General features: G+C 38.9%; 1 protein-coding gene and 1 long non-coding RNA gene across 2 annotated transcripts in view; one reads left to right on the forward strand and one right to left on the reverse strand.

Annotated features, from left to right (window-relative positions):
• LOC127534393 (uncharacterized) overlaps positions 1-15,639 on the forward strand; it is a 238,381-nt gene that overhangs the window by 212,586 nt on the left and 10,156 nt on the right. The window lies entirely within an intron of this gene.
• The window catches only part of vps13d (vacuolar protein sorting 13 homolog D), a 167,526-nt gene that overhangs the window by 91,790 nt on the left and 60,097 nt on the right, over positions 1-15,639 (reverse strand). The window contains 11 exon segments of the mRNA XM_051949338.1: positions 1,567-1,641; positions 2,280-2,405; positions 2,560-2,700; positions 3,348-3,437; positions 4,561-4,761; positions 4,864-4,938; positions 8,159-8,345; positions 9,465-9,620; positions 14,027-14,160; positions 14,826-15,124; positions 15,249-15,473. Coding sequence (XP_051805298.1) covers positions 1,567-1,641; positions 2,280-2,405; positions 2,560-2,700; positions 3,348-3,437; positions 4,561-4,761; positions 4,864-4,938; positions 8,159-8,345; positions 9,465-9,620; positions 14,027-14,160; positions 14,826-15,124; positions 15,249-15,473 — 1,709 coding nt within the window.

Genomic DNA, 15,639 nt, shown 5'->3' on the forward strand with positions numbered 1-15,639 from the left:
CAGTGATCACCTCTAAAGGTTGTGCAACAAAATATTAAGTTAAGGGTACCGTCATTTTTGTCCAGGCCTGTTTCGTGAGTTTATCTTTTAAAATAATTCTGTTCAACCACAGTTCAAATTTCATAGAATTTTTATTTAGTATTACTTTTGTCAGATTCAAGTTATTTCTGTGACCATTGTGGGTTTTTCTTTCATTAACCGAGGGGTACCAACAATTTTGTCCACGTGTGTACAACATTCATGCCCTTGCAGTGGCAAATAGCTTTGGTTTGATTACATTAATGTTTAGGTTGAAATTTGAAAGAAATATTTTAACTGCTTTACACAGTAAAGGGAAAACTGCTGTTAAAAAAGCACTTTATTTAAAGTGTTTGCAACCGAATGTTACTCTATTTTTGTTCATTTCGCAATACTTAAAAAATAAAAGTGCAGAATACACTATTTTTAAATTCATTACTTAAATGTATGCATAACTTTACCATCACAGTATTTATTATTTGCTTGACGGAGAAAGCTTGTATTATCACATTGAGACTTCACTGTAAATTTTGCTTCAATACACAAAATTCCGTGAATAAGTCGATGTCATAAATCACTCTGCATCGACTTCTTTACAAACGACTGCCAAAAGGTTAACCCCCGTGTTTAGGATTTATTTTTCCACAGTCAGTGTTATCCGTTCATTTTATATTTAGCAGATGAAAAAGTTAAGTCTATCAAAAGATCTGTCCAAAAGATACAAGATTCAACAGGCTACAATCATCATAGAAGACTACTGTGCCATAACATCAAGTGAATTTGACAATGCATTCACAAATACTGGCCATGCAGTGGAAAACATAAACAAATCATGCTGTTTAGTCAAAATGGAAAGCAATGATGACACAAGGTTAATTCATAGACTTGATTAACTCCCTTATTATTTGTAATTTTGGATCTCTATGCATGCATGTTCTTTTTTCCTCTTTCCCTTTGTTGCAAAGCAGTTTGATTCAGTGCCATAGACTGCATTTAATGACGCTGATTGCCAAAAAGAATGTTTGTTTAATATTTCTGTCTTCGAGTGTTTATGCTCCTTGTTTAGGCACTGGTCAATTATCCAGAGCAATAATTAGACAAGCATCCAGCATTCTTGTTCATTGTATTTTTTTCTTTGCAGTTTGCTGCTTTTTCATATTCATTAAAAGGCTAAAAACACACATCAGATTTTTGAAAATTATTTTGGGGCATTTTAAACCTTTAGATAGCACTAGTAGAAAGAAGGGAAAGTGAGAAAGAAAGAAGAAGCTGGACTCAGACTGTAGAGGGTAGGATTTTCAGTTGATCTCTTTACTTGTTTTGACTTTCTCGTTTCACGTTTGTGCCAGGATCTCATGTTTCCCAGAAGAACATTGCACTGTAATGTAACAACTTCATTTGTCCAAGGTTTTAGTATTGTGGCTGATTGGTGTGTATTCATTACATTGCAAGATGCTCTAGGGAACAACACTTGAGGACTGAATGAGATATGAATACCGAGTGTACTGCTGAAGGAGGTTGTCTGGGCAGCTAAACTCTGAACTGTACCTCTGGAATGAATCTGTTGTTCGAGGCATGCCAAGCTGGCTGTGCTCCTAGTTCTAAGGTGAGCAAGAGGTGCACCTAACAGTAGAGAGAGACAGTTACTGCACAACAGAGACACATGCAGAGGAAAAATATTAAAGGGTTAAAGGTTCATCACCATTAAACAGAACACTGTGGTGGCACAGCAGCACTTCTCTGCAAACCAAAATTTTAATGAACAGTGCAACTCATGCTTCACTTCAAATCATCCTCTCAAACAACATATGTTCATTGTTTTCCAATTTAACTGAGGAATCAGAGGAACCTGGTGGATAGGTGGAAGGTTTTGTGATTAATTTCATTGGCACTACCTATGTCATTAGCTCTTTTTTGCAAATGCCAAAAAACTATAAAAAATTATAAATACCTAAAATATAGCAGCTAAAACCTGTTTTTTCAAAACCAAGAAACCCATCAGGCGACAACAACAACCTCGTCTCTTTTGAATGCGTTGATACACAAATAACTGCAAGAATCACACCTTATGTTGCCATATTTACATGGTAGTTCTAAATAGTACTGGTGTGTTTTTAACTACAAAGACATTTGAATCACTGTTATCTTTTTTGATAGAAACAATTTTTTGTTTTTAATTTTTTTAAACCAAAAATAAATCTAATTACTTTATGAAGAAGTTATCCACTCTCTAGTGATGTATTTGTGTCACTGGAACTCACTCTGTCCAAAGCTCGGTGGGTCAACTGAGGAGCCTATCCAGGCAAGAGGGGGTGAAGACTGAGAAGTCTGTTCTTCCTCACTACAGTAGTCAGCTATCCAGGAGCTCTTGGTGGTGTTGTATTGTTCTAGAATGACCAGATAAAGGCATTTTCAACATTTCTGGTCTATATGACAAGTTTAATACCATAATTGGAAACTACTTTAATGTGTTAACAACCAAAACATTATTCAGTTGGCTGTTCATGTTGAGAAGTAAAAGATATTTCCTCATTTACTTACCCAGCAGGACAGAAGTAATGTTGACATCCAATCTCTGCTTGGCTCGAATCTCCATCTTGAGACGTGGAGGGTGGAGACGGCCGGCAGCCTGCTGCTGCCAGGACAGGAAGCAGGGCCAGGGCTCAATGAAGGGCTCCCAGCCTGACAGTCAAACACACACACACACACACACACACACACACACACACACACACACACACACACACACACACACACACACACACACACACACACACACACACACACACACACACACACACACACACACACACACACACACACACACACAATAAAAAAGCCAATTCATATGTACATAAAGTCAACAAATTCATGCTTAAAAGACTCAAAAAAAATAATATCCCTGTTTAAGAACTCCCCAAGAAGTCAGCCATAACTGGTCTTGATGATAACCATTCTACAGCTTTAAACTGAGACAAATGTCATTCATAAAAAGCAATGTTTCCTTCTCTGTTAATCCACTGCAGTTTGTTTTCAGGTCCAATCAAGCTATACATAATAATCTCAACAGCATATTAAATTACAAAATAATATTAAATGGTTTCAGTTCTAGTTTTAATACAGTACCAACTAAAGTGACAGCACTCAATTTCACACATTCCCCATTCAACATCTTTTAGTTGGAAACAAAAACAACATTTTGGGTTTTGCAAGGTCTGAACAAACATGAAGTTAAACTGCTTTCATTGCCAGAAAGACCAACTAGACAGTGTACAATACATCATGTAAACATTAAAGATATGCAAAATGCTGTAAGGAAGTTTTATTACCTGACAGTTCTCTGTTGTAGTAGTCACCAGATAGAGTGAAACTGGCATTACCTTCCTGAGTGGAACCAATGCGCTGAAGAACATAAAGTCCTTCAATAACAAAGACAAAGGAATTATGATTGTTATCATGTTGCTGCACCATTTCCACTGCAGTTTCACATAAATTATTAAGAGATAAGCAATACCATTAAGCAATATTGTTTTAATTATTTCTGTCAAATAACAATGTACATTTCTCCCTGCTGTATTTGTCACATAATCCTGTTCCTGGCATCAAAAATGAACTGAACAGACAGCTTTAATTGGTGGTTGTGCTGTTGCATAAAGTGTGAAACACAAAATGAATTAAATTCAAATTCAAATTCTGTCATTATACTGAACTTTGTTAACTCAAATCAGGTTGAAAAAATACTTCAGGCTAACCAGGTCCGAACCACTGCCCAGAATCACCAGGGCATGAGTCACTCTCAACAATTGCAGATGTACACTGCTTTAAACTATCCGTCTGTGTACTAGTGTGTGTAACCAGGGACACCCCAGCCCCTTCGTGTCTGTTAATGTAAGCCACAACAGTGGAGCTGTCTGTCCTAACAATGCATGACAGCCCCTCAGCCAAGGGAAATTTTCAGTCATCTGAACAGCTGCAAGCAATTTATGTTGAAAAATTGCATGTGAGGACCCAGCCTTCCATTCACCGATTTTCCTTCATAAGTGACACCCCAGCCCACCAATTAAGCATCTGTGGTGATCATCTTTCTGACTAAGACTCTTCCCATAGCAATGACTTGAGCCAAGGAGCCTGCAAAGCTGCCTCACTTATCAGTGGGTCTGGTTCTCACAACTGATAGAGTAGTGTCAAAGGTAAAGCAGCCCCGTGGGATTCAATCATGTGTGGAGTTTAAGGAAGGCTGCTTACGGAGTAGGTCCAGACACACTGCAAATACGGGGTGTGTATCCCAACCACATCTGCTGTTGTCACAGGGGCAAAGTTTAGGGCACATCCCATCTTCACTGGGGTTGTTACCCATAGTCATGGTGAGTTAACGGGCTACAGATACTGAACTGTATGGTATGACTGCAAGTAAACTTAATAGCCTGTGCAGCTACGAGGTGGCCACACGGAAAACATTTCTAGCACAGCTTGTTTTGGATTTAATGATGTGATTACCTAATGTTTGACAGTGTGACTGTAGCTTAGGTAAATAAGGCTTACTAGAAAGGGTAAGCTCTGCCAGTGGTATGTCACAGTCCAGGCAGTCATCAATGAAACAGATGCAGACACTCTCAGCCTTTACTTCCACCCCTGACAGAAGAGCTGAGGGGTGGCTGGTGCCAGAGTCAGCCCTGGCTCTGGGATGTCTCGCCATGTTCTCAGCATTCTCCAGCAGCCATGTGGCAGCCTGGTCCAGCTGGCCTGAGCGACAAAATATTCTATTTTTGTAAAGGTTTCATTAAATAATGGTCAAGTGAGTTCTACTTGCTACCAGGTGAGAAAAGCGTTAAAGGTCTTACTCGCCTTTACAGTGAAGGAGGGCACGTTTGCAGTCCTCTTTCCTGAATCCAAGGTCTTGTAAATGGTTCAGTTGGCCCTCTGTAGAGACAAAACACAATCACATAAGTAGCTTTTTGTAACAACAATAGCAAGGTCAAGTGAAGTTTAACAACAACAGAAGCTGACCGAAAGTGCTTTCCCTTTGATTAAAAATACAAATATATGAGTCCATGACGAAAAGAAGAAAAAAGCATGAATTAAAATAAGGAATAAGTCATTTATGTTAGAAACATTGTCATATGAATATGTAAAACTAATAATATTCCTACAGACAAAAATCTCAAAACATTGCTAATCGAGTATGAAGTACAAGATGAACAGGAGTATAAGAGACACGTAACATGACACGTTCAAGAACATGACAGCCAAGGCAAACGAAAAACAGAAAACAAAAAAAAAAAATTAGGTTAAAAAGGAAGATAGGAAAAATTAAAAGAGGAACTTGAGTCAAGTCAGGAAATGCTTGATGTAAAATAGCAGGTTGTGAGAGAGCTCATATTAATAGGGTGCCCTTAGGACAAACTAAAAGCTTGGGGGTAAAATGAGAATTTAATTTTGATTTAAAATTGCCAATGGTGGAACAGAATTTAAGTAACTGTTTCAGGGCCTGGGGGTGATCACCAAAAAAGGTAGATTGCCTTTGGGTTTGAGGCATGAATGAGAGACAGAGAGGAGTAATTGTGATGGTGACCTAAGTGACTGAGGGGCAGATAAAGAAGTTACCATATCGGTAATGTGCCATGATAATGACAGTAATAGTAATTGTATTTCATAAATAACCAATGCAAATGAGCCAGAACTTAAGTGATGTGCTGTCTTTTATTTGTACCAGTAAAGATTTGAAAGCTGCATTCTGAACTAAATGTAATCAGGTAAGGCAAAACGGTGTTAACTTCACATGCAGAGAGTAACAGTACTACAGTAGAAAGCATATAAAAGCATGGATAACTGTTTCCAGGCGCATGTAAGATAAAACTGAAATGATTCTTAACTGACAAAAGTGTGCACTCTCAACACTGCTGACTTCTTTTGTTAAACTCAAAAGTGAAGTCTAGGAAGACAATGGGATTTTTGACTACTCTGTGCACATTTTCAGACTGAGGGTCAAGCACATCACTAAGGCTACAACCAGAATTGAAAGCAAGCAAATATAACTATCTCAGTTATATTTTCACTTAAGGAAATTTTTTGCCATTAAGCATTTGATGATGTGAAGCCAAAGAAACAAAGCTCATCAGTGAACAAACACAATTTAGTGCAACTGGAAGGTAAAACAATGTGTTGTCAGCCTCAAGTACATCCCCGTATGAAGCATTTTGGATTAGTTGTCGACAAACAATTAAATGTTATCCCAGCAGATGTAGTAAATCTCAGGATTCACCTGAGGAGGGTCACAGTTTAACAAATGACTCAACTGTAAAACTGTGACTGTTTGTGTAGTAGTGTACCTGTTTGAAGTGAAGTAAAGTATACTGTATCATTGGCTGTTAAATACTACTTAGTCTCCGAAACCAGCTAACTATTACAGCAAACTTTGCATATGAGAGTGATGCCAGAAATGTTGACTGCACTGGACATTGCTTTCTTGTGATGAACTATTTTTACAATGGATAATGTAGACCAACTCCAGACATTTTAATATTACGTCATGGCTGACAGTATCAAATGCTATAGTAAGTTCAAGCAGAACTAAATGACCATAAAAGAGAAGGCTGTCATTATAGACCTGGAATGGAATTAGTCAAGGATATTGAAAGTCACCAAATAAAAGGAGACTTGGGTAAAAAAAAAAAACAAACAAAAATGTTATGGCAACACGAGCACCACATTGGAGTTCAAAGAGACTATTTCAGTGAAATTGGTTGATACTACTGGAGGCATCTTACTAGATGCAATTAGTTCATTGTTACACTCAGTTTTTCCCCAAAATGTAAATAAATCAATTTACAGTTTTAAGCACACCCTTTAGCTTGTTTTGACAGAAGGAATAGAAATTGAATATCTAACTGTTTTTCAACAAGATTCTACTTTGTCTGATAATTTTTCAATGACATTTAAATTTTCAATAATGGGCTATGGAGCATCTACCAAGAAGATCCATTACAGCAGATGTTTATCTGATAATGCAATAATTAATTCTAAGCAAACAATTCCACTGTTATATACTTCAATGTCATATGCCAACACAATAGAGACCAGCTCCTCTAACATTACTACTGCACAGGTGGATAATCTCAATAGGACTGCAGCTTTACTGTCTACATCAACTGACACTGCTGCTTGTCTGAAAAGGAAAGCAATAAATTATAATAAAATAAAATAACTCCATGGTATAATGAATATCCCACTATCCCCATCCCAACCCCCAAGCCTAGTTCTGTCAGATTTTTTTCCCCCTCCCTGTTAACAGAAGAGTTTCTTTGGTTCCTTCCTACCATTGCCAACTACTTGCTCATAGGGAATCCAACAGCAACTTTGGACTGTTGGGTTGTCTGTTCTTTGTTTAAAATATGTGCAGAGCTATGAGACAGCATAAGTTGTGAATTGGTGCTATATAAATAAAATTGAATTTAACTGAATTAGATAATGTATCTTTGTGTGATCAAAATTAGCAGTGAGATGTTAGACCTAATAATGTCAATATTATTGACAAAGAAACTTCTCACAAGTTTCAGTAGTAGAAGCTGATGTGGTTTCACCAGTGGCAATATTCAATATAGAATTGTTGGAATTTAACAGTAGTATGTGTTGTCAACATTCTCATTGGTTAGATCAGTAATATTGTCTCAACAATGTCTTGCAATTTTATATGGGATCTGAAGTTTATCTTTATTTCCCCATTTGCACTGCACTCCTATGAGCTTGTCAAATGGCAAAGGTGAAATTGCACTGCCAGTGGTTACTGGCAGTGTTAGCCTTATGTTTTTTGACTTTTAGAGCAGCTACACAATTGAGAGTGTCAGTGCAGGATGAGTTAAAGTAATTAACACTAGCTCCTAAATGTTGATGCAGGACAGAAGAGCATCTGAGAAATGAGATAAGAGTACACTTATGAATGTGTAGTGGAATAACAGCGTGTTATTATTGTAAATTTGTAATAGTCTTAAATACTATTAAACAAAAACTTGATGTTTGTTAAACATATGAAAAAAATAGTGTCAGAGTAGATTTTCTGTTTTTATTTGGGATGAAAACATTTCCAGAACAATACTTCACCACTGAAGGTTACAAACTGCTCTATACATTGACCTTTACCTACCTATAAGGCCCTCAGTCTTCTGCCTGAGGCTGCTTTTGGATGTAGTGGTGGTCTCACTGGTCGGAGCAGTGGTGGTGTCAGAGTCAGGTGGCAGTGGAGAATTTGCCGTAGGGATAGATTTTGCAATGGCCAAGAAGAGCTGAATGTCATTGTAGGACAGACGGATGTCCAGAACAGGGAATTGAATCTGCCAGAGAATCATATCCACTATTACAGGAACCAGTCACACAGTTTACATGTCAAAGTTGCTTCACTATTACTGAGAAAAAACAGTGATCCCATGAAAATATTTTCATAATGTGATTTAACTTTGTCAAAGCTCAGAAAATTACTGTACTTTCCGGACTATAAGCCGCTACTTTTTCTCACGCTTTGAACCCTGCGGCTTTTACAGTGATGCAGCTAATGTACAGATTTATAGGAGCGAGCTTCATGCCGTTAACACATTTAGCCTCGTCACATCAGAATGAAATTACCGAACAGGTCACAGTGGACCAATGACACTGTTCAAATTAAATCAAGCGCGCATGCACACTAAATTCTTCAGATAAGTAATTTTGCACTTCATGCACACAACCTCATCATGGAAAAAACACGAAAAAATGCATAACATGCAGCTTCATATTAAAGGCAACCAATCTGCTTGTCAACGAAGAAAATAGAGCTGGTGCACGCAAGCTTGGCATCAATGAATCAATGGTGAGATGTTTGAGTTGGCAGCGTGAGTTGACTCATTGCATTTTACTGCTGTGTTACTGCCATGCTACAGGCATTGTTCGGGGGGAAAAAAGCATTTATTTGATAAAAAGTTTTTTCTGTGTAAATATTTCATGTTACAACATGGACACCTACGGCTTACAGTCAGGTGTGGCTTATATATGAACAATTTTTTTTTCTTTTTAAATGTAGTGGGTGCGGCTTACATTCAGGTGCTCTGAATAGTCTGGAAATTACAGTACTTCAGTAATCTTTATCTACAGGGCTTTGCAAAAGTATTCATACCCCTTCAATTTTAACTTTTCTTAGGAGTTCAACCCATACTCTACCAAAAGTCAGGATATCTGTTCCACTTGTTTTTACCTTTCTTTATGAATGTATCCTTGACATGTTTAACACTTTTATGATAGTAAAAAAACTAAATCAGTGGAGCAGTTATTTAGGACCACAACATGGCTAATAGCTGAGGCTGAGAAACTTGAACACTATAAAATAAGTCAAAATGTCATTTGGTGACTGCTCTTGCAGTTGCCTATGCCACCCAGTTAGATGTTGCTTACTTTTTGTTTGTTAAGTGCTAACTCCTCACCTCAAGCAGGGGTGGAATGTCCTCTACATTGAAGGCGTCCAGTAGACCTGAGCTGCTTTGGTATGTGGGGCTTCCACACAGTTCCACCTGAACATTGACAGGATCGATGATGGACAGTGCTGTCTCCTGCTCACTGCCCAGTCGACATGAGAATACCTGGGAGTGACACAATACCTCAAATACAAAGCTAGTAATATTATGGCCTGGGTATTAATTTAATTAATAATTATTTACTGAATACTGATGGAGTATTAAACAACAAAACATTAAATATTTATAATCTCTTTCTTACACAATCGCACACTCTCTCTCTCTCACACACACACACACACACACACACACACACACACACACACACACACGTTCAAAAGTTTGGAGTCACTTTGAAATGTCCTTATTTTAGAAAGAAAAACTTTTTTTTCAATGAATATAACAATAAATTAATTAGAAATGCAGTCTAGACATTGTTAATATGGTAAATGATTATTCTAGCAGGAAATGGCTGATTTTTAATGGAACATCTATATAGGGGTACAGAGACCCATTTCCAGCAATCATCACTCCTGTGTTCTAATAGTACATTTATATTCATACATACATACATATATATATATATATATATATATATATATATATATATATATATATATATATATATATACACACAGTGCCTTGTGAAAGTATTCGGCCCCCTTGAACTTTTCAACCTTTCACCACATTTCAGGCTTCAAACATAAAGATATAAAATTTTAATTTTTTGTCAAGAATCAACAACAATTGGGACACAATCGTGAAGTGGAATGAAATTTATTGGATATTTTATACTTTTTTAACAAAAAAAAACTGAAAAGTGGGGCGTGCAATATTATTCGGCCCTTTTACTTTCAGTGCTGCAAACTCACTCCAGAAGTTCAGTGAGGATCTCTGAATGATCCAATGTTGTCCTAAATGACGGATGATGATAAATAGAATCCACCTGTGTGTAATCAAGTCTCCGTATAAATGCACCTGCTCTGTGATAGTCTCAGGGCTCTGTTTAAAGTGCAGAGAGCATCATGAAGACCAAGGAACACACCAAGCAGGTCCGAGATACTGTTGTGGAGAAGTTTAAAGCCGGATTTGGATACAAAAAGATTTCCCAAGCTTTAAACATCTCAAGGAGCACTGTGCAAGCAATCATATTGAAATGGAAGGAGTATCAGACCACTGCAAATCTACCAAGACCCGGCCGTCCCTCTAAACTTTCACCTCCAACAAGGAGAAGACTGATCAGAGATGCAGCCAAGAGGCCCATGATCACTCTGGATGAACTGCAGACATCTACAGCTGAGGTGGGAGAGTCTGTCCATAGGACAACAATCAGTCGTATACTGCACAAATCTGGCCTTTATGGAAGAGTGGCAAGAAGAAAGCCATTTCTCAAAGATATCCATAAAAAGTCTGGTTTGAAGTTTGCCACAAGCCACCTGGGAGACACACCAAACGTGGAAGAAGGTGCTCTGGTCAGATGAAATCAAAATCCAACTTTTTGGCCACAATGCAAAACGATATGTTTGGCGTAAAAGCAACACAGCTCATCACCCTGAACACACCATCCCCACTGTCAAACATGGTGGTGGCAGCCTCATGGTTTGGGCCTGCTTTTCTTCAGCAGGGACAGGGAAGATGGTTAAAATTGATGGGAAGATGAATGGAGCCAAATACAGGACCATTGTGGAAAAAAACCTGTTGGAGTCTGCAAAAGACCTGAGACTGGGACGAGATTTATCTTCCAACAGGACAATGATCCAAAACATAAAGCCAAATCTACAATGGAATGGTTCACAAATAAACGTATCCAGGTGTTAGAATGGCCAAGTCAAAGTCCAGACCTGAATCCAATCGAGAATCTGTGGGCAGAGCTGAAGACTGCTGTTCACAAACGCTCTCCATCCAACCTCACTGAGCTGGAGCTGTTTTGCAAGGAAGAATGGGCAAGAATTTCAGTCTCTCGATGTGCAAAACTGATAGAGACATACCCCAAGCGACTTGCAGCTATAATTGCAGTAAAAGGTGGCGCTACAAAGCATTAATGCAAGGGGGCCGAATAATATTGCACGCCCCACTTTTCAGGTTTTAATTTGTTAAAAAAGTTTAAAACATCCAATAAATTTCGTTTCACTTCACGATTGTGTCCCACTTGTGGTTGATTCTTGACAAAAAATTTAAATTTCATATCTTTATGTTTGAAGCCTGAAATGTGGTGAAAGGTTGAAAAGTTCAAGGGGGCCGAATACTTTCACAAGGCACTGTATATACACACGTGGACAAAATTGTTGGTACCCCTCAGTTAAAGAAGGAAAAACCCACAATTCTCACTGAAATCACTTGAAACTCACAAAAGTAACAATAAATAAAAATTTATTGAAAATTAAATAATCAAAATCAGCCATCACTTTTGAATTGTTGATTAACATAATTATTTAAAAAAACAAACTAATGAAATAGGGCTGGACAAAAATGATGGTACCCATAACTTAATATTTTGTTGCACAACCTTTTGAGGCAATCACTGCAATTAAACGATTTCTGTATTTGTCAATGAGCGTTCTGCAGCTGTCAACAGGTATTTTGGCCCACTCCTCATGAGCAAACAGCTCCAGTTGTCTCAGGTTTGATGGGTGTCTTCTCCAAATGGCATGTTTCAGCTCCTTCCACATATGTTCAATGGGATTCAGATCTGGGCTCATAGAAGGCCACTTTAGAATAGTCCAACACTTTTCTCTCAGCCATTCTTGGGTGTTTTTGGCTGTGTGTTTTGGATCGTTGTCCTTTTGGAAGACCCATGACCTGCGACTGAGACCAAGCTTTCTGACACTAGGCAGCACATTTCTCTCCAGAATGCCTTGATAGTCTTCAGATTTCATCGTACCTTGCACACTTTCAAGACACCCTGTGCCAGATGCAGCAAAGCAGCCCCAAAACATTACTGAGCCTCCTCCATGTTTCACCGTAGGGACAGTGTTCTTTTCTTCGTATGCTTGGTTTTTGAGTCTATGAACATAGAGTTGATGTGCCTTACCAAAAAGCTCCAGTTTGGTCTCATCTGTCCAAAGGACATTCTCCCAGAAGCTTTGTGGCTTGTCAACATGCATTTTTGCAAATTCCAGTCTCGCTTTTTTATGAGTTTTTTTTCAGCAGTGGTGTCCTCCTTGGTCGTCTCCCATGAAGTCCACTTTGGCTCAAACAACGACGAATGGTGCGATCTGACACTGATGTACCTTGGCCTTGGAGTTCACCTTTAATTTCTTTGGAGGTTGCTCTGGGCTCTTTGGATACAATTCGAACGATCCGTCTCTTCAATTTGTCATCAATTTTCCTCTTGCGGCCACGTCCAGGGAGGTTGGCTACTGTCCCGTGGGCCTTGAACTTCTGAATAATATGAGCCACTGTTGTCACAGGAACTTCAAGCTGTTTAGAGATGGTCTTATAGCCTTTACCTTTAAGATGTTTGTCTATCATTTTTTTTCGGATGTCCTGGGACAATTCTCTCCTTCGCTTTCTGTTGTCCATGTTCAGTGTGGTACACACCTTTTCACCAAACAGCAGGGTGACTACTTGTCTCCCTTTAAATAGGCAGACTGACTGATTATGAGTTTGGAAACACCTGTGATGTCAATTAAATGACACACCTGAGTTAATCATGTCACTCTGGTCAAATAGTTTTCAATCTTTTATAGAGGTACCATCATTTTTGTCCAGGCCTGTTTCATTAGTTTGTTTTTTTAAATATAATATAATAAATATAATAATAATGTTTTTGATTATTTAATTTTCAATACATTTTTATTTATTGTTACTTTTGTGAGTTTCAAGTGATTTCAGTGAGAATTGTGGGTTTTTCCTTCTTTAACTGAGGGGTACCAACAATTTTGTCCACGTGTGTATATATATATACACACACACACACACACACACACACACACACACACACACACACACACACACACACACACACACACACACACACACACACACACACACACACACACACACACACACACACTACATTGTTTGGGCCATTAACAGTAAGAGTCGGGGCGGCTGTGGCTCAGGTGGTAGAGCGGGTCGTCCAATGATCGAAGGGTCGGCGGTTCGATTCCCCGCTCTCGCCTAGTCATGTGCTGCATGCCGAAGTTTCCTTGGGCAAGATTCTGAACCCCGAATTGCCTACCAGTGTTACACTGGTGTATGAATGTATACTGACTGATGTTGCAGGTTGATTAGCAACCTGCACATTGGTGTGTGTGTGGGTGAATGGGAGTAATTGTTGTAAAAGCGCTTTGAGTACTCTGATGAGTAGAAAAGCGCTATATAAGCGCAAGTCCATTTAAGAGGACAGGAAAGAGGGTAGAGAGGGTAGAAATAATAGCACTGACGATGAAAGAATAGCTAGTACTACAGCAACTATGGTATCACCTACAATATGTCAGTTCATTTGTCACAACTTTAAGAATGTAGTCTTTCTGAGATTGGAAATCTAAGATTGACTGATATGATGATGTAACTGTCAGAGATGTTACCTCTATTCCTGCGAGGCTGCCTGAGAAGGGTCTGTCCAACAGCCGGGGTTTGTAGGTGAGGACTGTGGTGCCTTTTAGAATGATGGCATTGGTATCCACACAGCAAGAGTCCTCCACAACCACAAACTCTGTACCTGTAGACCAAATAACATAACATGTAAAAGGCAAACTTTAAAATATACAGGCTAGGTAATTAGGAGTCACATTTGGAGACTCAAAGTACAGGACAATATACAGCTTATGGGCAGGTCCCAGTAAGATTAGAAATCCAGAAGAAGTAAATATATGTAAGCCTTATATTGTGTCAAGTTATAGGTCAATTAAATCTTGATATCTGATCAAAAATAAATATGGTTGGTATTAACAGCGAATAATGTGCTTGCTCACGAAACCATACTTGAGATCTCACTGAAAAGTAGGTGGTTTCTTAAACTTTCACTGGCACATGGGATTGTATAGGGCTTAAGGTAGTTGCTAAGACATCCCAGTATTTGGTTAGTATGGGGTTCTGGATGTTGGAGGAGAGATGCCTGGTAGTTACAAAATGTGTGGTTACTCAGGTGTTCTGATGTTGCTAACTATCAGCCAACCTTGCTTGATAGGTTGATCCTGTGTTTTTGCTAGAAAGGGCTGTAACAGTACTAATTGCAGCATCATCAGTCATTAGAGAGGTCCAGGTGAATATCTATCTGGGGATTCAGCACTACTCTGGCTTTCCCTAACAGTTACATTTTCACTATATTTCAATACAGATGTACAAATAGTTGTCTTGTAATCTTCCTGATCATCTTGTTCTGACCTGTGACATTGATCTTAACCTCTAGGCAGCGGTCCTGGGTAACTGGCACTGTGGACCTCTTGGTGACAACACCACTCTTGACTGTCTTGGGCATAACAGCCCCAGAGGTGCAGGTGGTGGTACTGGTGCCTGAGTCAGTGGTAGCGTTACTGGGCCAGCACTGAGAAGGCTGAGCACCAGCTGATGTCTTTTCAGCTGGCATACGGAGGAAGTCTCGCACCAGCTGCAGCCAGTCAAAAATGAGAAAGACCCTGAGGTTGTTGAGGACCACTGTGAAGGAGGACGAGTCACGTGTGGATCTGGAATAACATGGAGCATATTTTTTGTTAGTAATTTTTGACTCTGTAATACAACATAAAATTGTTGTTTTTTTTTTCCTGCATTTGGTAATGTTTCCTAGATTTGAAGATTCTCAAGCCTTACCTATAATGCAATTCCAGCTGCAGGGACGCCCGGTTAGTGCCTGTCTTGGAGGGCTGGATTATGCAGTCAAACACATTGCATCTTGCCCCATCATGTCCAGCAGTACTTTCATTTGGCCCAGTGTAACGGGTGTCGTATGCCAGCAAGGAGTGAGAAACCAGGTTGACGGACTTGGATCCATTTGAGAAACTTTCGAAGAGCAGCTTGGATTTCATGAAGTCAAACCTTTGCAAGAAAAGTAAAAATTAGACATTAAAATAGCCTACTTTTCAACTGCATTGTAAATAAATGTCTACATCAAAAACTTGTAAGACACATCTCAGTGATTGAATAGCTTATGCATTAAAGGCTTGGGTAGTCAGTTAAAGGCAGGACCCCAAGGAGATACATG

This window comes from Acanthochromis polyacanthus, chromosome 6 (assembly GCF_021347895.1).
Source record: "Acanthochromis polyacanthus isolate Apoly-LR-REF ecotype Palm Island chromosome 6, KAUST_Apoly_ChrSc, whole genome shotgun sequence".
Lineage (NCBI taxonomy): Eukaryota > Metazoa > Chordata > Actinopteri > Pomacentridae > Acanthochromis > Acanthochromis polyacanthus.